Source organism: Myotis yumanensis, unplaced genomic scaffold (genome assembly GCF_028538775.1).
Source record: "Myotis yumanensis isolate MYYU_CA2020_CCGP unplaced genomic scaffold, mMyoYum1.0.hap1 SCAF_4, whole genome shotgun sequence".
Lineage (NCBI taxonomy): Eukaryota > Metazoa > Chordata > Mammalia > Chiroptera > Vespertilionidae > Myotis > Myotis yumanensis.
Window position 1 is genome coordinate 66248263 of NW_027223755.1, and position 26336 is coordinate 66274598.

A 26336-nucleotide genomic window follows, 5' to 3' on the forward strand; every position below is an offset into this window, starting at 1 on the left:
GTGCGGGAGGCGGCTGATCAATGTTTCTCTCTCATCGATGTTTCTAGCTCTCTATCTCTCTCCCTTCCTCTCTGTGAAAAATCAATAAAATATATTTAAAAAATAAATAAATAAATAAATAAATAAATAAATAAATAGGGACATTAGACAGGACACTTATCTTTCTTGCCTTTATCTGGTGCTGTGTGATGATGTGCTTACATGGAGCTGCAACCAAGAGGAGTAGCAAACACTCAAAAAATGGCAAAGTGGTAAGCTGGAGAGTTTCGGAGTGATTGAGGGTATTGGTGTACAATGTTGAAATAATAAACTCTGGAACCACCCTACTTCTAGACTTCTTGCTACATAAGATGATAAATGGCCTTATTTGGGGCATTTTTTGCTTGGTTTTCTGTCATTTGACGTCAAAAGCATCTAATTAGTACTGAGTGCTAAGGATGAGAGATAATAAAAACATCTAATTAGCACTGAATGCTAAGGATGAGACAGTAAAAGCATCTAATTAGTAGGGAATGCTAAGTGCTTCATCTGCATAAGGGTAATACAATCTAATTTAATCCCCAAAATAAAGCTATGATATAGGTGTTTTATCATCTACATTTTATAGATGCAGAAATTAAAGCATAGGGAGGCTAAATTCTTGCACAAGGTCACAGAACTATAAAATGGTAAAAGTAAAGATTAAAACTTTAGGTCTATCTGACACTAAAGATAACTTGAAGTCATTTAAAAATATTCCATACCTTTCCTATTTTAATTTTTCTCTGAAGCACTTGTAAAAAGTAGAATTGCAGTGTTTCATCCTAAGAACCCAGATATTTCCAGGCATATGCAAAAGTATTAGATAATGTATAATCTGATTAATCTTATTACTTACTTCTATGTAACTTTAGGCAGGTCGTCTCTCTTATTTCAACAAACATGTTCCATATCCTTACTGGGCACTAGGAATACAAATATTTAGAGCATTTATCTAAAAAGAAAGGAAAGAAAAAGGAGAAGCAGAATATTAAATCAATGCTTGATACTTGCATACTATGTCACATTTACAATTCTGTAAAATGAATATTAAATATACTCATTTACAGATAGGAAACCTGAAGCTTAGCAGTCAAATAAGCAGTCAAGCCACAAAACTAATAAGTAGTGAAATCAATAAAAAATGGAACTAAGAAGTTGTGAAGTGAGATTGAAAGCAGTATGTGGCTGACCCCATGTATAATGTTTTCAGTCTTATCACAATATATTTAGTGCATCCAGCTATTATCTACTATCTACATTGTCCTGGTATGAAGCTAGGCTGGGCCTGGTTTTCCTCCATAACTCATTAATTACCAATAAATTTCATGGCCTTCGGCCAGTTTTAATTTCAACCAGCCTGTTTCCTCATTTGTATCATGAGTTAATATAACTACTTCATATAGTTTTGTGAGGATTGGAAAAATAGTGCCTCTGAGCATTTAATATATGGCAGACATTATTATTGCACACCTAAGGAAATTAAGATACACAGAGATCAAGGTAGTAGTAAATGTTTACTCAATTCATTGATAACCCTGAGAGGACCAGAATGTAGGACTTATTTCTGCTTATACAGAACTCTTTTTAGTAGCCAGCCAAAGAGATTTTGGAGGGTAGAGACAATCAAACCTAATTTTAGATTCTAAAATATGGCCAAACAATGAATATTCATTACGCATCTATGCAGTGCTAGCTGCTGATGAAATAGTGACCAACAAGATAAACAACTTTCCTGATTCAAAGGCTCTTATATTCTAGTGGGAAAAGCAAATAATATCTAAACAAAATAATTTCAAACAGTGGTAAATAACAGATTGAAGAGCTTGTCCAGGTAAGGGATAGAATCCCGCTTTAAATGACAAGAAAGAGGCATCCATATGAAGTACTGGGGGGGGGGGGGGGGTGAACTGCCTTGTGCAGGAGGAAACTATGCAATTGGAAAGTTCCTCTGACCATAATGAGCTTGTTAAACATCAAGGTACAGAAAGAAATTAGTTGCAATGGGGGAGCCTTTGTTGTGCCAGAATGGAAGCAGTTAAGGTAGCTGGGATTAGGTTTATGTTAGTGGAATTGTATACTAGCAAGTGGGAATTCTCATCATCTTCCCTGAACTCCTAAATTGAAGGGTTTCACCTTCCTATTCCATCATCTCATATGGCACATAACTATCATTCAGTCATTTACTTGTTTATTGTCTGTCAGTCCCATTTAGGATTGGCAGATAAAATACAGACGCTGTTAAATTTGTATTTCAGGCATATATAAATTTTTTTAACCAAATATTGCACGGGACGTACATATGCTAAAAAATTATTCGGCTTCTGAAATAAAACAACAACTGGGCACCCTGTATTTTTATTTGCTACATCTGACAACTCCACCCCCACAGAATGTAAACTGCCAGATGGCAGGAAACGTGTATGTTTGGTTCCCCAGTGTAGGACGTAGCATAGTGTTTGCAGGGCACACAGTAGGAGCCTACCCGTGTTAATTGAATAAACGAAGGAAGGGAGGATTCAACACAGAAACGAGTGGCTGGATAAAGGTCTGAGTAAGAGCGCCTTGGTTCGAGGGGTGGATGGAGACAGGAGACCAGCTGGGTCGGGGCGTTTGAGTGAGTGACGTGCGGCGGCCAGAGGGCGGGGCGGCGGGCGCGCTGAGGTCACGGGCGCCGCGGCCCTGGTGACGTCATCACGCTCGCTCTCTAGGCCACGCCCGGGTTTCAGTGGCGCCCGCGCCTCCTCGGCTGTTGTGGTGACTGACTGGGCTTCCTGGTGACTTTGGCACCGCGCAGGCCGCCTGTGGAGCGGTCCGGAACGGCAGAGGCCCGCTGTCCTTATCGGTGACCGTCAGCCCGCCAGCCTGGCCGCTTCCCGGCGGGGTGACCTCAGGGCCATGTCCAGGCCGAGCAGCGTCTCCCCACGGCCGCCGGCTCCTGGCGGCGGTGGTGGCGGTGGCGGCGGCGGCGGCGGCGGCGGCGGGGGCGGCCCGGCTCAGTGCGGCCCTGGGGGCGGCGCCCGGGCCAAGGGGCTGAAGGACGTTCGCATAGACGAGGAGGTGAAAATCGCAGTTAATATCGCTCTGGAGCGCTTCCGATATGGGGACCAGAAAGGTGAGGCTCCCGACCGGGACCCCGCCGGCGGCCCCACCCCCCGCCCCCTGGCCCCCTGGCCCCCTGGCCCCCTGGCCCTCTGGCCCCCTGGCCCCCGGTGCGAAGGGGCTGCCTGGGTGCCGGGAGGGCAGACCGGGCCCAGCGGGGAGCCTCCGGGGCTGGGAAGGGCCGCCGGGCATCCTGCTGAGGGCGGCGTGCGGGCGCTACTGTAGCCTCAGGTGAAACGTCCGGGTGCCCTGCGGCCGGGGGCGTTTCTTCCCCCCCCCCAGGGACCGGCTGTTCGCCGCTGCGGGCGGCTGAGCCACGGTGTTGAACTCCTGATAAGCCCCTACATTTTTTATTTTTTTAAGGAAGCTGTGGTACGTTTAAGCCACACAAGAAGAGCAGAAGGAAATCAGAAAGCACACAAATAAAGGCACTGGCAATATGTAGTGCCTTGGTTAAATCCTAGAAGCATCACGCTAAACACTTGAAAGAAAAAAAAAAGAAACCTGTTTTGGCGTGGGAAACGGCTTGCGCACCTGTTCGGGTTGGAGAGCTGCTTGCCTGGCGCCACACGGCGCAGACCCAGCCGCCGGCCTCTGGCGATACGTCCAGGGTATGGAGGCTCCCCCGGGTGTGCTGGCCTCCATAGCGGGCCCCTCGCTCTGGAGGCTTACAGTTCCCAGCGGGGATGACCTGCACAGAGTGGTTCTGACCTTACTGTCAGCAGAGGTGCAGCCTCAGCAATAAAGAGCAGATCTGTTGTGAGCTGGTGAAATAGGAAGTCTGTACAGTTTCGAAGGCAAAAGAAAACATGCCTTCAAGGTGTTTGATGCCGAGCATTCATAATGCTTGAGCATCATTAACCATGGCAGGAAATGAACATTTTGTTAGTTAAGCAAGTGAGGACGAAGTTAAAGTCGTAAAATGTCTTCATGGGTCATCTTACCAATGCAAGCTTCTAGCCATACATAAGTAGAATCTTTGGTGAACCATTAGAATTCTTTACACACTTGGATTTAATTTTCATTACTATAACTGTGGTAGACATTCAGTAGCTATTGAATATCTACTTTTCACATAAAATATAATTTGATTATATGCATATATGATCTTTTCATATTTTATATCTATGTAAGCAATATTGAAGCATCTTGAAAGAAAATTACTTGTCCCCAAATGGTACTTTGTGTGTCTTTTCCCTTGTAGAAATGGAATTTCCTTCTTCTTTGACCAGTACAGAACGAGCCTTTATTCATCGATTGAGTCAGTCTCTTGGTTTGGTCTCTAAAAGTAAAGGGTAAGCTGATAGCTTTTCTTATTTAAAGAAAATTATTTACCAAGAAAAGAACATTTATTCTGACTACATTTAAATAGTACCATTCTAGATTCACATTCTTAATTATATTGTATGTAGATAAACTGATTCATGTCTGTACCAAACATAAGCTCTTTCCTTTTCCTTCAATCCCCCCCTTTTTTTGTTTTCCCTAGGGGCAAAAAAAAGAGTAAACTTTAAGATGTAAGAAAAAATAGTTTAAATTTGAAGTTGATTACTTGAGAGAAATATTTTCTTATTTCATTGAAACTAAATCTTTTTTTTTTTTTTTAAAGAATGGATGGACTAAAGGTAATAAGTATAATTATTTACAGAATTTCTCTTTTAATGTTACAGTACTGTAATGGTAAGCCTTAGAACACATTGACTTTTTTTCTTACTAAATCAAGAATCTGATGATTAGAACTGATTAAGTAAAATGGAACAGGAGGAAACTACATATTTTTTGAGAGTCACTGAACCATAGTGGGGAAAGGTCATTTGAGCTATCCAAATTGAAGAGCTTTGAAATTCTGTGGAACTATTTCATTTTGAGACTAAGAGTGGTGCGATTGCCGTATAGCAGAGCTTCTCAATATTGGAGCAATTGGCATTTTGGACTGGGTAATTCTTGATTTTGGAGGGTTTTTTTTTTTTTTTTTTTTTGCGATGTGGAATGTTTAAGCCTTACACCTATACATACCAGACAACTTCCTCCCCAGTTGTAACAACCAAAAAACGCCTCTAGACATTGCTAAAATGTTTCCTGGAGAGCAAAATTGCCCCTGGGTGGGAACCATGGGAGGTGGGCATAAAATTTCAGCTTACTCACTTTTAGGTTAAACAATACTTTATTAAGTAAATATATTAATAAATAAATAGTAGGAAGATTCTAAGGTGAAATTAGCTGATGTAGGTATGTCTTGCATATGAATGTCCACAACAGTGACAGATTACTGACGGGATTTAGCTTAGGTGAACGTGCATTTTGAACATCACTGAGGCCAATGCTGGAACCATGGCTAGGATCCTAAGCACCCCCATATTAGAGTCCTCTGGATAGGTAAAATACTGCACTTGGAAATAAAAATGGAATGTAGGGGCATAATCCGTTGTCTAAAAACACCTGGATCAGTATGTTTTGAGATTCAGGTTTTTCTGATTTTAGAAAGGTGTTAGGGAATAATTTTAATATGTTATATAATACCCCTAATAAGGTGTAGGCGTCACCTTCAATCACATTAATATTTCTACTGAAAAATGTATGATTATTCATACTAAAATAAATAAAGACTGGAAATAACCTCATGTCAATTTAATCAGGCTTTGCTGCCAGTTGAAGTTGCTGCACTTACAAAAATCTTTCAGAACTGTTTGGGTTTAAGATTTGCAGATAAGAGCTGGTGAGCCTGCATTAGAAAACATGTTATAAATGCACAGTTCTGCAGTTATACCATTTCTGTGGTTAAATGGGAACTGAATTCTGAACAATTAACTTAGAAATGACAATTACAAATTGCTCTTAGAAAATCAGTCCATTTGAATAGATTGCCTCTACTTCTGTTCAGTAGTGTGATCATTTAAGGCAGTGGTTCTCAACCTGTGGGTCGCGACCCTTTAGGGGTTGAACGACCCTTTCACAGGATGCCTAAGACCATCAGAAAACACATATATAATTATATATTGTTTTTGTGATTAATCACTATGTTTTAATTATGTTCAATTTGTAACAATGAAATTGGGGGTCACCACAACATGAAGAACTGTATTAAAGGGTCGCAGCATTAGGAAGGTTGAGAACCACTGATTTAAGGGATGACCTAGAAATGGAGAAAACATCTGGGAAAGGGGAGAGCAAGAAAGAAGTTATCAGGACAAAAAGGGATAAGAAACACTGAAGAGACAGGAAAGGAAAACATGCTAAGGGAATTTCAAAGACAGAGAGGAAAAAAGGAAAACAGATGCTAAGGGAAGCAAGACAACCCTGCCTACTAATCCAGGCCCTAATAGCAATATCCAATGTTCCACAATACCTCTTATGAAATTCCCTAGCACTTTTGCTTCCCTTTTTATCTTTTAACAAATGTAGTACAATGTTTATCTAGTGGTCCTTGTGCTCTTCAAATGTCTTTCCTTTTCACACATATAAAGAACTAAATCACTTTGAATGTACTTAACTCTTTTATTTTCATTTATTTGAGAATTTGTGCCTGACTTACGTTTCATGGGCTTTTCTGTTCAACCTTGAGTAAAGATTTTTTTTTTAACCTCCTAGCATTAACTTTATTAATTTAGGAAGTTCATTTTTCTGCTTTTTAAATGTTGTGCCTGGTATTATTATCCCTGGTATTATTATTACTTGAGAGAGAACCTGGTGTAGAAGAAAGGTCAGGAAACCTTGATTTTACTCCCGGTCTCTCACTGCCTTATTCTCTAGCTTTGGTCATGTCTTTAAACTTTAAAGGTCTATATTTTTTAAGGCTTATTTTTTAAAATGTAAAATATGAAGGTGTAAATTTCTTTGTTTTAGTTAAGATTCTGTGATAGTTTATTTTGAGTTTCTTCTAAGGTTTAAAAAAATAGATTCTAGGTTTACTGTGTGAAAATTTATAATTTTTTTCTGATCACTTTTTTAAAAATCTCTCTTCTTTTAAAAAATTGGAAGATCTTTTCATCTATCTGCCTAACAAAAGTATAAATTAAGGAGATATGAAATTAAGCATTTACTGGGCATTGAATGCTTATGTATTATTTTTTTAGAGACATTAGTTTCTTGGTGGCTGTGAGCTTTTTAAGCAGTCATTTTAGATTTTGGTTCTTTAGCTGATCTTTTAAACTGTTTACAGATTTGGAAAGTGGGGAATAGTGATGCAGATGGTTGTATTTGAATATCTTAAATAGTCAGTAACATGCTATATAAATGTTATATAATTGATGAACTGATTCTTAAAATTGCATAAATTCGATTAGTAATAATATTTTTTTTTTTTTTTTTTAAAGAAAGAAGGCATTGAAATGCCAATACTTCATCATAGCGTGTATTGGTTACTTTTACCTTTTATTTTATTTATTTATTTTTAAGTATATTTTTATTGATTTCAGAGAGGAAGGGAAAGGTAGAGAGAGATAGAAATATCAATGATGAAAGAGAATCACTGATTGGCTGCCTTCTGCAGGCCCCCCACTGGGGATTGGGCCCACAACCCAGGCATGTATCCTGCCCAGGAATTGAACCATTACCTGATAGATTCTCATCCACTGAACCACGTTGTCCAGGCTATTTTTACCCTTTAAAGTTAGGATGTTTTTATCTGTAATTTCCATACATTTATTTTTATACTTAAAAATTGCATATGGGGCTTGCATTTTATTACTTTTAAAAGTTCATTTGAATTTCAGTTATCTAGCATTTTTTCCCACATCTTGTAGCATTGCCTTATATATGAAGGCTAGTATCAGAAGCTTTGAAAATTTTTTTTCCCCCAGTATGCATTTGAAAATTCTTATCAATAATGTTGATTTATGCTTTTTGGGGGGGCCCAACCACTAAACTTGGCTCTCTGAACAGGTCTTCATGAGAGTGAGACATTACCAGCATACTGTGGAGACATTCAGTGGGATATGTTAGTCTGCACAGTGAACCATAACTTTTTTATTATCACTTTTAGATTCTGTTGTTCAGATTGCCCCCCCCCCCCTTCTTCCCAGCATGCATGAATTAATTGTTGTCATACACCATGAAGTCCGCTAGGACAAACTTTAACACTTGTAGGTAAGTAAGCCATTTTTACTGATTTAAAATTGGATTTGCAGCATTTTGAAATTTTAGTTGAAAGTGGTCTTGTGGTCACTTTAGCAGCATAGCCCTCTTTAATTGAGTTTTTGAGATTTTCAGCATCTTTTCCCAAATCAGTTTGATTTTTTTCAGTGTTTTGCTTGACATGTCTTTTCTAAGTAGGCATACATCATATGTGAACAAATTGACTATATATAGTAAATAAATGATTTTTATTTAATATTCAGAAAGGGAGCAAATAGATACCTAACTGTGAAGAAGAAAGATGGATCAGAAACAGCTCATGCAATGATGACCTGTAATTTGACTCATAATACAAAACATGCTGTTAGGAGCCTAATTCAAAGATTTCCCGTCACCAATAAAGAACGTACTGAACTTCTGCCTAAAACAGAAAGAGGAAATGTGTTTGCAGTTGAAGCTGGTATGTATTTTCTGGGGAGCTTCTGTGTTTATCCTATTATTTGATGACTGTTCTTTTTCCATTTTAAATTTATTTTTAAAAACTAAGATGAAGTAAGATTTCCCAGTGTGAATAGCTTATTGAAATTATTAAAACTTATAAAAATTTTGGAATGAAATGCAGTGTTAAGGCATGTCATGAAGTTAAACAAGTTTTCTTTTTAAGTGTCATAGTAATAGCTACCATTTATTGAACATTTACTCTGTGCTAGGCAGTATACTAAACTCTCTATACAGGGCCTCATAGCAACTCTTGCAAGGTAGGAATTTCCCCTGTCTCATAGGTGAATAAATGTGTTCAGAGAAGTTAAATAGTTTGTTCAAGGCCATTCAACCAGCCAATAAACTGCAGAGCTGGGATTTGACTACATGGTCTAGACCAGCCGTGGGCAAACTACGGCCCGCGTGCCAGATTCGGCCCGTTTGAAATGAATAACACTAAAAAAAAAAAAGACCGTACTCTTTTATGTAATGATGTTTACTTTGAATTTATATTAGTTCACACAAACACTCCATCCATGCTTTTGTTCCGGCCCTCCAGTCCAGTTTAAGAACCCATTGTGGCCCTCGAGTCAAAAAGTTTGCCCACCCCTGGTCTAGCCTTTCCTATATTACACTGCTGTGACATGCTAATGAGTGAGATTTGGAATTGAGTTTTAGCTTCTGGTAAGAGACAGGACAGAATGTTCAGAAAATTAATTTGTTGAAAGGTAGATAATATATTTAGGTTATAAAATTAAGTGGCATTTTCACTGTTTAAAAAAATAACTTCCCTAGTGAGAAAATTATTACCTGAAGTGACAGAATGCGCATAATTTTCAATCTATTGGAGTAGGTTTGCAGAATCCAGAAAACACATGGTACTAGATATCAAGGAATTTAAGTTTAAATACACACATGCAAAATATTTTTAATTGTGTGAAGAATATAAATACATCATGGCTCTATTTTATTCCTGTCTGTTTAGGTGTTGAAGTTGGCCAAAATACTCAATTAGGAAATTTGATAAGCTTTAGAGCCTTATATTCTATACTAGAGGCCTGATGCACGAAATTCGTGCAAGAGTAGGCTTCCTTCCCCTGGCTGCTGGCACCGGCTTCCCCTGGGACCCAGGCGTCCCTCCGGCTGCCGCAGGCACCTGGGACCTGGGCTTCCCTTGCAGCCCCGGCTTTGTCTGGAAGGTCGTCTGGAAGGACATCCAGCCTAATTAGCATATTATGCTTTTATTATATAGATAATAAAACTCTAATATGCAAATCAACCGAACAGCAGAACAACCATCGCTATGATGTGCACTGACCACGAGGGGGCAGACGCTCAACGCAGAAGCTGCCCCCTGGTGGTCAGTTCACTCCCACAGGGGGAGCACCGCTCAGCCAGAAGCTGGGGTCACGGCTGGAAAGCACAGTGGCGGGGTGGAAGCCTCTCCCGTTTCCAAGGCAGTGCTAAGGAGCAGCGAGCCCGGCTCATGGCTGGCGAGTGTAGCGGTGGTGGTGGGAGCCTCTCTTGCCTCCGCTGCAGGCAGGCGGTAAGGAGTGAAGGCCCCAGACTGCGAGAGCCCCAGATTGCTAGAGGGATGTCTGACTGCCAGCTTAGGCCCAATCCCCAGGGGTTGGGCCTAAGATGGCAGACAGACATCCCCCGATGGGTCCCGGACTGTGAGGGGGTGCAGGCAGGCTGAGGGGGATGACCCCCCCCCCCCCCTCCAGTGCACAAATCTCGTGCACCGGGCCTCTAGTTTATACATATTATTCTATTTGGTCACATAATCTTACATGTTTAACTTAAACATATAGGGTGTTTTTTTCATGATGTGTTTTCACATTGGACTTGGTAAATATAATTCACATTGTTTCTTACTATAATATTTCCTAATTTTCTATGTTATTGATAGAAACAAGCCTGAAAATAATTTTAAGATATCAAATCATGCTTTATTATTAATGGCTATTGAATGATTGATTTTTGTTTATTTGTAAACATTATGCATCTGAAATACTTTTGAGAAATTTGTTTTCTAAATAATACTGAAATTTGTAACGTATTCTCTAAGAATAGTAAGTATAGGAGTACAACAGTTGAGGCCTTGCTTGCAAACTTTATATGGACTGAGTAGAGAAGAAACACTTGAATGAAATTACATTAGAAATTACTTATTTTGTTTTTAACACATTTTTTAATGTTGATTATAAATTTATTTTTTTATTCATTTTCAAAGAAAACCGGGAAATGAGCAAGACAAGTGGGCGACTCAACAATGGCATACCTCAGATTCCAGTGAAAAGAGGAGAATCCGAATTTGATTCTTTCAGGCAGTCTTTGCCAGTGTTTGAGAAACAAGAAGAAATTGTTAAAATAATTAAAGAAAATAAAGTAGTTTTGATTGTAGGAGAAACTGGGTCTGGAAAGACTACACAGGTTTGTTTCCTTGTTGTTTATAGCAGAAAAAATGTTTTATCCCATATGACAGTTTTATACAGTAAACCCTTGATTTTTCAGACCTTTATTTAACAGACCTCAGGTTTAACAGACAAAATTTCCAGTCTGTATCATATGTGAAAATTAACACCCTGTTAATTTTAAAATGCTTTTAACTAAGATTTGCTTATAATTAAATTAACAGATTATTTTTTGTTGTTGTTGTTATTAGTTACTGTTATTTTTTAAAAAATATATATTTTATTGGTTTTTTACAGAGAGGCAGGGAGAGGAATAGAGAGTTAGAAACATCAATGAGAGAGAAACATCGATCAGCTGCCTCCTGCACACCTCCCACTGGAGATGTGCCCGCAACCAAGGTACATGCCCTTGACTGGAATCGAACCTGGGACCCTTCCGTCCACAGGCTGACGCTCTATCCACTGAGCCAAACCGGTTAGGGCTTACAGTCAAATCTATCAATATTTTTTAAGGTCTTTTGCCATGCTAAGAAAGGCATTTCCTACTCCAAGATTAAGCATAGGGAATACAGTCAAGTAAATTGCAGTAACTGTGTGGTGATAGATGGTTACTGGACTTCTTGTGGTGATCACTTTGTAAGATATATAAATGTCAAATCACTGTGTTGTACACCTGAAACTAATATATTATCTTATGTCATTCCAGAATGAAAAAAACATTTTCCTATAATTATTTTTCTTAATATTTTTTTATTTATAGTTTTAAAATCCATCTGGAATTTATTTTATCATATCAGGTAGAAAACTTGCTTTTTCCCTCATGTTAATATCTAGTTGTTCCAATATAATTTGTAATGATCTTTTTTTCCCTTATTTAAGATAACACTTTTGATCAAATACTAAGTTTCTATAGTCTGTGAACCAATTTCTAGAATTTTTGTTATGTGTATTTAGTTGTATTTTTGCACTAGGATCTCACCTTTTGCTTTTTGTAGCTTTATAGTATGTAAAACAACATTCCTCTTCATTATATTTTCTTTTAAAATATTTCTTAGCTGTGTATATGCATGCTTCTGGGTAAAATAGTCAAGTTTAAAAAAATCCCAGAGGCTAAGATATGTATGAAAAGATGCTCTCACTCATAGTTAAAGAAATGAAATCAGGACAATTTTATTTTTCAATTATCAGATTGGCAGAAATTTAAAAATGATCAATATCCAAAATTTGCATAGGCGTTGGGAAAATAGCATCTTCTGCTTTATCTACACTAATAAAAGAGAAACATGGTAATTAGCGTACGACCGCTACCCTTCCCATTGGCTAATCAGCATATCCTTATGCAAATCAACTGCCAACTAAGATGGCGGTTAACCGCCAAAAAAGATGGCGGCTAATTTGCATACGCCGAATGATGGGAGGCAAAGGGGAAGGACTGAAGAATGGTGATTGGCAACCCAGGCGGCAGGCAAGAACTAGGGGGTGGGCAAAGGCCGCCAATCGCCATTGGAAAGCCGGGCAGCAAACCTGACCCCAGGGGCTGGGGTTGCTGGCTGGCCTGAGCCAATCGATGGTGCGCCCAGGATCGCCATGGCATCGGAGGGCGGGAGGGCCCTGGCGCAGGCCAGGCGGCAACCCCGGACCCCACTGGGTATTACTAAAAGGGTAGCGGAACATGTCCACATGTTCTTGACCCTGCTCGGTTCTTTGGCACCTCTGCCTGAGATATAAACTGTCTAACATGGAAGTACAACTCCAGAGAAGGGGGTGGGGAACCTAAGTTAAATAATATTTTGTTTTTGTTTTTTCACTTGGCAGAATGGGGGCTGAAGTTGAAGTTAGGTTTGGTTACTAAACAATAAAGAAAGCAACATTTCTTGCACACCCGACTGTATGGTCTGAGTTTGCTGCTGCCTATAAACCGAGAAAAAGTTGTAAAATGAAGTACTAATCTCTAGGGTTTAGGTCAGACCAAGGAGTAGTGCCACTTAGCCACTCAGCTCATGGCTGGCCAGTGCAGAGGTGGTGACAGGACCCTCTCCCACCTCCATGGCAGCACTAAGAATGTCTAACTAACAGTTTAGGCCCGATCCCTTGGGAGCCTAAGCCTTTAGTCGGATATCCCCCGAGGGCTCCCTGGCTGCCAGAAGGATGTCTGACTGCAAGCTTAAGCCTGATCCCCCGGGAAGTGGGCCTAAGTCAACAGGTGGACATCCCCCAAGGGGTCCTGGACTGCAAATGGGCGCAGGCCGGGCTGAGGGACGCACCCCCCCCCCCCCCCCCACCGAGTGCACAAATTTTGTGCACCGGGCCTCTAGTTGATAGTATAAATTGTTTTGGAGGGAAATTTATAGTTTTTCTGTTCAAATTTAATTTATATTCTCTGACTATAAAAGCATGTGAAGATAGATATTCAGTGCAGCACTGGTAATAGCAAGGAACAACATCAATAATAACAAGTCCAAAAACCTAGAAATTATTTAAGTGTAGTTATATTTGTTAAATTATAGCACATACATAGGATAGGATATACAGTTATCAAAGTGGATTAGGTAATCTGATATGTTAAGTGAAATCTACAAATTACAAAATTGTGTAAGTAATCACTTTGTATGAATAAAAACCAGCTTATATACACAAATATGCTAAATTGTGTAAACATTTTTTTCCCTGAAAGAGTTCATAAGAAACTTAACAGTAGTTATTTTTTTGGAGAGGACTAGTGGTAGTGGAAGGGGTAGGAAGACTTACTTTTACTTTTGAATATTTCTGACCTGGTTGAATTTAATTATAGAAAAGTATTTACAATCCTGGTATTAGGCTATTTTTTTATGCTTTTCACTATTAAAAACCCCAGTGGAATTTTGATTGTCGTTTCATTGACTTTATAGCATAATTTGAGAGAATTGACATTTTTGTAATTATTCCCATTCAGGAATATGTCATTTATTTATATATTCAGATCTTTTATGCTTTTCATTAGTGTTTTAATAATCTTTGTATAAGCGTTAACTATTTCTTTTTTTATATATTTGATTATTTTTATCATGTAGATTCATGAATATTTATTTTATATATAGTTTATAATTAATTAGTTTAAATTTTTTTACTCAACTCTCCCAGATTTGGCCATTAAGTACTCCTTCCACTTGGTTCCTGTGTCCTTTTGGCATGACTCCACATCACTTTTTTACCACTTCCTTACTTCCTAGCACTGCAAGATGTTTCAAGTTGATCTTGAACAAGATCTTTTTAAATCACATTCTAGCCGATTATTAGCAATTACATGAAAGTTGTTGATTTTGTGATTATTTTATATTTGGACATGTTACAGAATTTTTTTAGTTTTAATAGTGTTTCACTGGATTTTCTGGGTATATAATTATGTCATTTTATAACACTTTAAAACTTGTATTTCAGATTCCTCAGTTCCTATTAGATGATTGCTTTAAAAATGGTATCCCTTGCCGAATATTTTGTACTCAACCAAGACGATTAGCAGCTATTGCTGTGGCTGAAAGAGTTGCTGCAGAGAGAAGAGAAAGGATTGGTCAAACAATTGGGTATCAGATACGATTAGAAAGCAGGTAAAGATAATTCTTCACTAGCCTATCTCTTATCATTCTTAGAAAAGATAAATGTCTATGTTTCACTGAATATGGAGAATGTGTTAGTTGAAAAGTTAGATGATTATTTATTCCAAGTAGTAATGATTCTATGACAGATCATTGAGGTTATGTCTAAACTTAGCGGGATTTTAATAAATAAATAGTTGAGAAAGGGTTTGGGCCATAGATACAAATTGGAATATCATAGTTTTATGATCAAGTACAAGTTATTTCACCTCTTTGAGTCTCAGTTTTCTCATCTGTAAAATAGGGCTAATAAAGGCATTTAGAGTACGTTGATGTGAAATTTATAGTAAGTACTCAGTAAATGTTAGAGACTGAATTTAATATTGTTAGTATTAGTAGTACTTTCTTCATCAATAGTACTATTTCTGTGCTCTAATAGTTTGGATATGGTGGTTTAAAAAGCTGATCCCTTTTATGATATACTTTTGTCCCCAAGCAAAAAGTACAGGGTGTCTCCAAAAAATTTATGCACACTTTGAATGATTAGAAAGTCAATGTTTATACAGTTTATTTTCAAAATTTTAAAGAATTTACAGAAATGAATAAATTTTTTTGTCAATGCCTATTTTCAAACTGATGACCAGGCTTTACTGATAACGTGAAGCAATGGAATTGCAAACATCAAGAATCATATTGTTTGGTGTTTGTGTGCCCTCATTTCGTCAATTGTTGCCGGTTTTGTACCATAAACTTTACCTTTATGAATCTCCATTAAAAAAAGTCTAGTGGCACTTTAGGATAAATTTTCTTTGCTCAAAACTTAGTCTGGCTTATTATCACATATCACCTAAAAAAGAGTGAAAATTAAGTAGCTATCAGCTGTTAAAGTGTGTATACATTTTTTGGGGACATCCTATATTTAAGGTCTTTTAAAAAATCTGCTTATGGCTTTTTTTTTAAAAATATATTTTATTGATTTTTTTTACAGAGAGGAAGGGAGAGGGATAGAGAGTTAGAAACATCGATGAGAGAGAAACATCGATCATCTGCCTCCTGCACCCTCCCTACTGGGGATGTGCCCGCAACCAAGGTACATGCCCTTGACCGGAATTGAACCTGGGACCCTTGAGTCCGCAGGCCGACGCTCTCTCCACTGAGCCAAACCAGTTAGAGCTGCTTATGGCTTTTTAACAAAATAATCATTTAATTAATAAAAGGCTGTTAGTAATAAAAATTTTGTGAGATTGTCAGGCATAAAATAAATATTACACATAACTTTGCTAATAAAGCATATATACAGTATTATATTACTTAAAGAATATTTTTATTGATTTTAGAGAAGAAGTTAGAGGGAGAGAGATATAGAAACATCACTGATGAGAGAGAATCATTGATCAGCTGCCTCCTGCATGCCCCTTCCTGGGGATCAAGCCTGCAACCTGGGCATGTGCTTGACTGGGAATCAAACTGTGACCTCTTGGTTCATAGGTCAACACTCAACCACTGAGCCACACCAGTCGGGCTATTAGTTACTTAAAGTAACATTTGTTGAAGTACATATGAGACTAGCATTTAATGTGATCATGGTTTAATTACATATAATGCTTGTAATTGTGCATGTTATTTTGATTTTTTAAAAAGGGTTTCTCCTAAGACACTTCTGACATTTTGCACTAATGGGGTATTGCTTCGAACTTTGATGGCAGGAGATAGTACATTGTCAGCTGTGACACATGTTATTGTGGTAAGAATATTGCTGAATTTACCATAAATTTCCATAAAATTTAAATACATAATTACATTTTTAGAATAGGCTATAAGTGAGAACCAATTTGTTTTTGTTTGAACAGGCTATTATAATCAAGTTACTTTTTATTTTGTACAATTATTAGAAATATATATTTTATATTTAAGCTATTATCAGATTTTATAAGAAAATAAAATAAGTAGATAGTTTTTTAAAAAGTGCTTTTTTATGTATGAAAACTATACTTGCATGCATTTACATAGAGCTCTCTAGAATGGTGAATGTTTTCTTTTCTCTGAATGCTTAGTCATCTGATTCCTCCTTTAATATATATTTACCAGCCTTAGGGCATACTTTACAGTCATTTAACTTCATGGTGAAGCTGCTAAATTAACTAGCTGCTAATGAAGAAAGTAGATGAATTATCACCCTATTAGAGAGTTATAAGCTTTTATCCTGTTTGTATAAAAAGAAGTAGATTGAATTTTATAAACTTGTAATAAGCAGCTTTTGTAAACTTAATGGTTCTGTGTATTCAAACCAAAGGATGCACCTGAGTTCTGATGCTAACAAATTTTGTATATTATATTAAAAGAACATTAAATTAGACTGTACTAATTCAGAGTTTATTTTAGTTTGTGTGGTTTTATATTCTGTGAAAAACAACAACCTATATTAGGTTATTAAAGTCTATTTCTGAATTGTCCATAATACAAAATTTTCACTAATACTGGTTGGCCTTGTCCACAGTCAATTTGAATTAGTGTAAAACCTAGCAGTTCCATATTGTAAATACTTAGTCATCTATAATTTTTAACTATTCCATGGTTTTATTTTTATTTACTGCAGGATGAAGTACATGAAAGAGATCGATTTAGTGATTTTTTACTTACAAAGTTAAGAGATTTGTTGCAAAAGCATCCAACTTTGAAACTAATTCTTTCTAGTGCTGCCTTGGATGTAAATCTCTTTATAAGATATTTTGGAAGTTGTCCAGTGATATATAGTAAGTTAAATTATAAGATTTCTTTTAGCATTTGTACAAAAGAATGCTTTTTGGCATGATTATATTTATTGTAATCAGAATTGGGAAATGTTCTGAAGTAGAGAGTATCCATTTCTGTTTCCTTTGAGATATGCTTAATTAGTCATTGCTCTATTATTTATCCTTTTCCATCTACAACTCTTTGCTGTTGTGTTGTGAGGCCAATTCTCTAGTATTAAAAGGAAATATTCTTTATTTTGGCCCTGTATTCCCCTTTAAATTCTGTCCTATAGCTTCCCCTTTATTGCCAGACTCCTTGAAAGAATAGACTACATTCCCTTGTTTACTTCTCAGGTACTTCTGAACATGCTGTCACTTAACTTTTGTCCTTGTCCTTTAATCAAAACTGGTTTTGCCACCAGTTAAAAAATTATTAAATTTATCCTCAAAATTAGAAAAAGTTGTATGTGTTTAACTCAATGATAAAGTGCAAACATATATAGGAAGAAGTTCACAGTTGCTCCTGTCCTCTTATTCCATGTTCTACTTTACCGAGATTAATTGATGTTAAAGCTTAGTGTATATCCTTTTTCACCTTGTCTATCTCATATATGCAAATCTACACATATATATCATGTTTACAGAAATTGGTTTTACAAAAATGAGCACATACATTATTTTGCAGTTTGCTTTATTCATATGACAGTACATTGTGAACAGCCTTCAGATCAGCGGTCCTGGATGTAGTTCATTATTTTAAGCAGCTGTTTTAATATTTTATAATATGAATGTACAATGATTTATTTAACTATTTCTTTATTTTTTGATATTCAGATTGGTTTTAGATCCTCCTTCCCCCCACAATAAACAGTGTTGTAATGAGCATTCTTATATGTATATCCTTATGTACTGGTGCTCTTATTTCTAAGGATAGGTTCCTGAAAATGAACTCGTTGAGTAAAAGAATATATTTTTAATTTTAACAGATTTTTCAATTTTACTTTCTCAAAAGCCTGAAATTATTTAAATTTCTGTAGTGTATAGGGCTGTTTATTTGTATATTCTTACCAGTATTGTTTTGACACTAATTTAATTGCCAGGCCTATGGTTCATATTTTACACAAAAATCTTAATTACATTTTCTTTAGTATTTTTCATGGTTGGCCCCCTTTTGTGTGTGTGTGTGTGTGTGTGTGTGTGAAATGCTCCGATCCCATAATTTATTTGACAAAACTGCCTTCTGAAACTCAATTACATTATAGTTTGCACTTTCTTTTGTGGTCTCCTTTGTGGGTTTATTCTTTTACAATAGTACTTAAATGTTGGTATTATGGTTATTCCCTTGATCTGTTTTCTTTTCCTTATACACCTTCACTTCCTTTCTTTTCTTTGTTTTTCCTCTTCTTTTCTGCTCTATGCTACACTCTATGAGGTACTGGAGATGCACAGTTAGTGTCTCTAAAAGTTCTCAATGCCCTTCTACTTTTTTATTTTTACTTATTTATTTTAATGAGTTTTTTAAAAAATTTTTTTATTGACTTTAGAGAGGAAGGGAAAGGGAGAGAGAGAGAAACATTAATGATGAGAGAAAATCATTGATCGGCTGCCTCCTGCACACCCCCCACTGGGGATTGAGCCTGCAATCTGGGCTCGTGCCTTTGGTCGGAATCGAACCTGGGACTCTTCAGTGTGCAGGCCGATGCTCTATCTACCGAGCCAAAAAGGCTAGGGCTACTTTCTTTTTTAGACCGATGACTCTTGAATCTTTATTTCCAATTCAGACTCTTTTCCCCAATTCAGACTGTTCTCTAGAGCTTTGGTCTTAGATATCTTATAAACAGTTTACTTCTAATATGACCCGAACTGAATACTTAATAGTTTTACAAAAATCTTTTCTTATGTTGCCTGTTTTGATTAATCATACCATTGACCTTGTCACCTAAGTCACAAATCTGTATATTTTTCTTTTCATAATATTCTTGGATGATAAGGCACATGAAATATATCCATCTGCTAATTGAAAGCTAATTTTGGCACCTCACAATTGACATGTCTAAAACTAAACCCCAACTTCCACCAGCTAACTAACCCGTTCCTTTTTCAGTTTTCCTTGTTACATCAAGGAACAACCTCATCATCTATCCAGTTTTGTAAGCCAGAAATCTAAGAGCTATGATTGACTTTTCCTTATCATTCCTCCATATCCAATCAAATGATGAGTTCTGTGGGTTTTACTTTCTGTCTCTCAAGTCTCTTTCCATTTTTACTATCACCAACCTCATTCAAGTTGTTCTCTTTTACCTGAACTATTGGAATAACTTCTACCTGCTCTGTTCCATCCACTCTGCTCTTTTTAAAATCCATTCTCCATGGTGCAATCAGAACGGTCTTTTCTGAACTGGAATTCGATGATGTTGAACACTGTCCTGAGCTTAAAACTTTGAATGACCATTACTTCAAGATAAATACCTAAATCCTTAATAAGACTTATCTATTTCTCCTGCCTCATCTTGAACTACAATCCTCTCTCAACTCCCCCTCTCCTACTATGTTCTAGTTAGCTTGAAACTAGTTTGGTCTTTTCATACCCTTTCCCACAATGGGCTCTTTGCATGTGCTATATTTCCCCACATAGCTTAGTTATTTTGTTTACCCATTCTCTTGGTCCTCATTTTCTCAGTGAGGATGCTTTTCTTAACTCAGTAACACCCCCCCCGCCCCCACATTAGATATTTGTCATGACATCTTGTATTTCTCTTTGATAACACTTGTCACAACTCTATTTTAAAATTTACATTCTGGGTTATTGGATTAATGTCTGTCTCCTCTGCTAGCTTGCAAGCTTCAAGAGATCAGGAGGTAGCTCTGTTTCTGCTTACCATTTGTATTCCTGGTGCCTAGCATGATGCCAAACACATGATAAGTAGAGAGTAAACATTGGAAAAAATAAGCATATGAACAGTTTTCTAAAATAAAGATCACAGTTATATTTAAAGGATAATATCGTGAGGATCACTTGACCTATAGAATTGCTTTTGGATTTTACACTCAACGTTTGTTAACTTGGGAATCTATCTCATGGTTTTATGTGAATTATCTCTGAGATGCAATAACTACTTTTTTAAATGTATGTTATTTAGTACAGGGAAGACCATTTGAAGTAAAAGAAATGTTTCTGGAAGATATTTTAAGAACTACTGGATATACAAATAAAGAAATGTTAAAATACAAAAAGGAAAAACAGCGAGGTAAGCATTTTTATTTCTTATTCCCCCCCCCCCCCCCCCATTGATTTTTAGAGAGTAGAAGGGAAGGAGGGGGGAAGGGGAGAGAGAGAGAGAGAGAGAGAGAAACATCAACATGAGAGACACGTCGATTGGTTGCCACCTGCATGTGCCATGACTGGGATGAGGATCAAACCTGCAATCCCGGTACATGCCCTTGACCAGTAATCGAACCTGAGATTCTGGTGCTCAGGCCAGTGCTCTAACCACTGGGAAAATACTGGCAAGGGTGGGAGGTTAGCTTTTTATCAAACACATATAAAAAGAAAATTACTGTTCCTGTTGACTTTTTAGAATACTCCAGTATTATACTATGGAGGTACAAGGACACTTGAAAGTGTTTGTCTTGTATATAATTGTGTAATATATTAGAATACTGTCCAAATATACCTTTTACAATATGGTTTATGTCCAAAAGTTATAATCTATAGTGAGGAATTGAAGGTGGATGCCAGTATGGTGAATACCATGGAGAAAAGGGGGTAGGGAAAGGTAGAAGAGGATAAAAGGAGGATAAATGGTGATGGAAAGAGACTTGATTTGGATGGTGAATACACAATACAGTATACAGATAATGTATTATAGAATTGTACACCTGAAACCTATATAATTTTATTAACCAATGCTACCCCAATAAATTCAATTTTTAAAAAATTAATTAAAAAGAAAGGGAATACCGGAATTAAGGAGGTTGTGTGCGTCTATATCCAAAGATTCAACCACTGCCCTGGCTGGTGTGGCTCAGTTGGTTTGGCATTCCATGCACTGAAAGGTTGCTTGTTGCCAGATTGATTCCCAGCCAGAATGCATGCCAGGGTTGCAAGCTAGATCCCCTGTAGGGACATGCAGGAGGCAGCCAGTTGATGTTTCGCTCTCACATTGATGTTTCCCTGTCCGTCCCTCTCCATTTCTCTCTCTCTAAAAATAAATCAATAAAAATATTTTAAGGAAAAGATTCAGCCACTGTTTGAAGGAGGGAGAAGAGTATGATATGCCACAGCATATCTCAGGACAAGAGTAGGGAGTGGGTGGGAGGGAACTCATCTTTGATACAAATGTCAAGGTTTTCAAATCTTGATAGTGTTATGAATTGCTTCTATTCTTTGATTTTAGCATTATTTGCCTATTAATACATTTCTTATGACATATCTCAGATTTTGAATTAGGATTAGACTCTTTTTATTTACTTTCACCTACATTATTCATGATGGAAGATTTGGCTTAAAGCTTTGATTCTGTTGTTTTGTCTGTATGACCTTGGATAAATAACTTTGGATTTTCCACTTGATAAAGCTGTTAGCAATACTTATTTCACAGTGCGGTGCTAAATCACTACTGTGTAAATTATAAAACTTCTAGATCTTGAAACTTTTGAACATGAAAGTTGTATAGAACTTGTATCTCAAACAACTAGCATGGTGGCAGAAGTTCAATAAATTGTTTTCTACAAAGCGCTATATGAATATCATTGATTTAAACAATATTTATTGTATGGCTAAAATACTGTTCTTCGAATTATGGATATAGAAGTAAATATTTTACTAATAGATGAATAGATAAGGTTTTAAAGTAGTTTCATGTGTCTTTATGATTCAGCATAACACATTTCATTAAATGTTGCTAATTAATATATTTTAAAAAAATGATCCTATCTAATAAAAGACAAAAAGGGTAATTGACTGTACCTTTGCTACGCTTCCCATGGGCTTATCAGGGCAATATGAAAATTAACTGCCAAGAAAGATGGCGGTTAACCGCCAACAAAGATGGCGGTTAATTTGCATACGTAGGCGCCAAGCAATGGAGCGAAGCTGGCTGGCCCCGGGCAGGAGCAGCGAGCGAAGGCCAGCGTGGCGAGCGAAGAGCAAAGAGGGAAGCCCGCCGTTTCGGCCTCCGCTATGCCCCTGGGGCCCGCGCAGTGAGCGAGGAGCTAAGCCCCTCGCCCGCTGCGCCGGCCCCTCCCGGTGAAGAGTGAAGGCCTGGGTTCCGGGCACCAGAGGAAAACTGGTGCCAGCAGCCAGGGGAAGGGGCCCCCAAGGGACCCCAGACTGTGAGAGGGCCCAGGCCGGGCTGAGGGACCCACCCAAGTGCACAAATTTTTGTGTACCGGGCCTCTAGTTATTTATATAAAAGGCCAATATGCTAAGTGTCCGACTGTCCGACCGGTCACTATGATGCACACTGACCACCAGGGGGCAGATGCTCAATGCAGGAGCTGCTGTGACGCGCACAGAGAAACGGCACTGCGGACCTGGCACCCACAAAGCAAAACTTGACTTCCCCGAAGTGGGACTCAGGCTCCACCACCACCCCGGAGTGACAGTCCACCAAATCACAGCCGATGTTGCCAAGACCCCATGGCACAAAATGGGCCCACAGCTCCACCCAGCCCAGAAAGGGTTGCTGTGGGCACTGGGTAATGATGTCACATAGCAACGCCTGGCTTCCTCTCTCTAGAGACGACTAGCCTCCTTACAGTTTCTTCAGCCCAGGAACACGACTTGCTTTATAGCCAAGTGCAAATATTTTACACTTTAATCAAATGACTGTGAAGCGTTTTTCCATGCCTCATCTCATCTGATCCTCACAAAAGTCCTGGAGTAGGTAGATACGAGATTTGGAGGAATCCTATTTTCTCTTCATTAGCTGGAAAACGGAGATTTAGAAAGTTTAGAAACTTTTCCCACTGAAAAGAAGTAAGAAATGGTGGACCTTGAAAATGACTTCAGGTTTTCTCACTGCACAGAATTATAGTCAAACACTGCTGCAGTTAAATATTTTACCTTTTGTTCTCCCTGCATGATCTACAATAATAATCTGTTTTGTGTTGCTATTTACTGCTGTGTTGCTGACAATTACCTGAAAGAGAAGTTGGGGAGCTTCCCTGGGCTGGAAAAAGTTTAGCTACATCAGAAAGCAGGTCTAATTAAGCAAGTTTATTCTATATATATAAAAGGCTAAGTTGACTTGGGAATGTGCGATACATAGAAAGCTCTCGCTGGCACCAATCGCACACATGTGTTTTGATCTGTCATTATCAATTGTGAATTTGTTTGACACTTCTATTATAAAGGCTGAATAGCAATATTAAAATATTTATTCTAATTAATTTCCTTTCAATGTGCATGAATTCATGTACCGGGGCACTAGTATTTAATAAAGGAAGTAGACTCTTTCCGACATATGGCTGCATAAAGATGTTAATGTCTTTGCTTGGGTTTTTCACATTATTTTAACTGAAAATATGAGTGTAATTTATTTTAAATAAGGCCAACTTTTAAGTATTTTCAGATTCATTAGAGTACTAAAACAAAGGAATATATTTCACAAAGCAAATAACTTATTTATAAATTCTTTCTTTGATAATTAATTTAGAAGAGAAACAACAAACCACACTTACAGAATGGTACTCAGCTCAAGAGAATACTGTCAAGCCTGAATCTCAGAGGCAAAGAACAATTCCAAATGTGACTGAAGAGTATGATTTATTGGATGATGGTGGTGATGCTGTTTTCAGTCAGTTGGTAAGACCTAATTGGTTTCATACTGATATTTTAAGTAAAAATTTTATAGTTTAAAGAACATTGTAGGAGATCATAATATTTTTATGCATTTTTTTATTGTTTAAAGTATTTCATATGTCTCCTTTTTCCCCAATTGACCCCCCCCCCCGTCCCCCCACCACACCCGCCCCCCAGGACAAAGCCCCAACTGCCCCAGTGTCTTTGTCCATTGGTCATGCCAATATGCATGCACACAAGTCCTTTGATTGATCTCCCCCCCCCCCCCCCCATCCCCCCTCTGCCTTCTCTCTGAAGCTGGATGGTCTGTTCAGTATTTCTTTGTCTCTGGAACTATTTTTGTTCATCAGTTTACGTTGTTCGTTATATCCCACATATGAGTGAGATCACGTGATATTTATCTTTCTCCGACTGGCTTATTTCACTTAGCATAATGCTTTCTAGGTCCATCCATGCTGTTGTAAATGGTAAAAATTCCTTTCTTTTTATAGCAGCATAGTATTCCATTGTATAGATGTACCACAGTTTTTTAATCCACTCATCTGCTGATGGGCACTTCAATATATCAGACATATGCCGTAGCAATATCTTTACTGATATAGCTCCCAGGACCATGGAAACTAAGGAGAAAATAAACAAATGGGACTACACCAAAATAAAAAGCTTGTGCACACCAAAAAAACCCAAAACCATTAACAAAACAAGAAAGCCCACTGCATGGGAGAACATATTTTCCAATGCTATCTCAGATAAGGGTTTAATCTCCAAAATTTACAGGGAACTCATACAACTTAACAAAAGGAAGATAAACAATCCAATCAAAAAATGGGCAAAAGACTGAAATAGACAATTTTCGAAAGAGAACATACAGAAGGCCGAGAGACATATGAAAACATGCTCAAAGTCACTAATCATCCAAGAGATGCAAATCAAAACAACAATGGGTACCATCTCATACCTGTCAGAATGGCTATCATCAACAAATCAACAAACGACAAGTGCTGGAGAGGATGTGGAGAAAAAAGAACCCTTGTGCACTGCTGGTGAGAATGCAGACTGGTGCAGCCACTGTGGAAAACAGTATGGAGATTCTTCAAAAAATTAAAAATGTAACTCCCATTTGACCCAGTAATTGCACTTCAGGGAATATATCCCAAGAAACTAGAAACACCAATCAGAAAGAACATATGGACCCCTATGTTCATAGCGGCACAATTTATGCATTATTTTTTGCATAATATATGCATAATTTTTTTAGTTTATTTTAGGCTACAACACATTTTTCAGAATGGCTTTCTAACACTTTTTTTGTAAATAATGCAGTATCTTTTACTGTTTAATTTTAACTTTAAATTATTTCAGTATTTTCTCTAAATATCTTGAAGAATATAGTTATAGATATTATGCATATGCATTATTATTGCTTGATATTTTGTCATCTCAAACGTTTAAGAGCCCATGAGCTAAATAATATAAGACATGCTAACTTAGAAAATTGAGAAAAGATTGTTGGTGTTAGAGCAAATAATCAATACTGGTATTGTTTCTATCACTAATCAGCTTTGTGACTGTATAAAATCAATTGCCTACTATAGATAAAGTCAAGTTCTCTTCTTTTATTTTTACAAGTGAATATTTTGTAGAAGCCCTGCCTGGTCATCCATACTCTTCATCCCCATTCCCAAGTGGTGCCTCTCCTACACTGGGTTCCATGAAATCTGAAAACTGGAACTAGCTGATTTCCTAGGACCCTTCTGGTCTTTGACTCTGGTTTGGAATTCTTTAAACGGCATTGATGAAAATGCAGAATATAGCTGGGACTATGCACTGTCTATAAAAAGAATTTAACTTACTTTTTTGAGCATGAGAAGGTATATAATGCAGATATGCTGCAGTTTTTTGCGATTATTTAGAGATAATGTATCCAAATGAACTGCACATGAATTTAAAAATACTTTTAAAGAATGTTTAAAATTGTTTTGTAATATAGGGAACATTCATTTGGTTCAATGAACAGGATTTTGATTATTAGTTCTTAATGGGTTACACATTAGCATCACTTAAGGAACTTTTAAAGCCCTATGGAATCTGGCCTCCATCATCAGAGATACTAATGTACTTGCTCTGGGGTGGAACC

The 26336-nt window shown here is 37.6% G+C and overlaps 1 protein-coding gene across 2 annotated transcripts in view; it reads left to right on the top strand.

Moving 5' to 3' along the window:
* Positions 1-2916: 2916 nt before the first annotated feature.
* The window catches only part of YTHDC2 (YTH N6-methyladenosine RNA binding protein C2), a 64244-nt gene continuing 40824 nt past the window's right edge, over positions 2917-26336 (top strand). Inside the window, exons 1-9 of one of the 2 annotated variants that reach the window (XM_070412473.1) lie at positions 2917-3133; positions 4325-4415; positions 8457-8653; positions 10910-11109; positions 14508-14674; positions 16304-16406; positions 17259-17415; positions 20535-20642; positions 24054-24202. In XM_070412473.1, coding sequence (XP_070268574.1) covers positions 2917-3133; positions 4325-4415; positions 8457-8653; positions 10910-11109; positions 14508-14674; positions 16304-16406; positions 17259-17415; positions 20535-20642; positions 24054-24202 — 1389 coding nt within the window. The remainder of the gene's footprint in view (positions 3134-4324; positions 4416-8456; positions 8654-10909; positions 11110-14507; positions 14675-16303; positions 16407-17258; positions 17416-20534; positions 20643-24053; positions 24203-26336) is intronic. The other variant, XM_070412474.1, reaches the window with a different exon arrangement.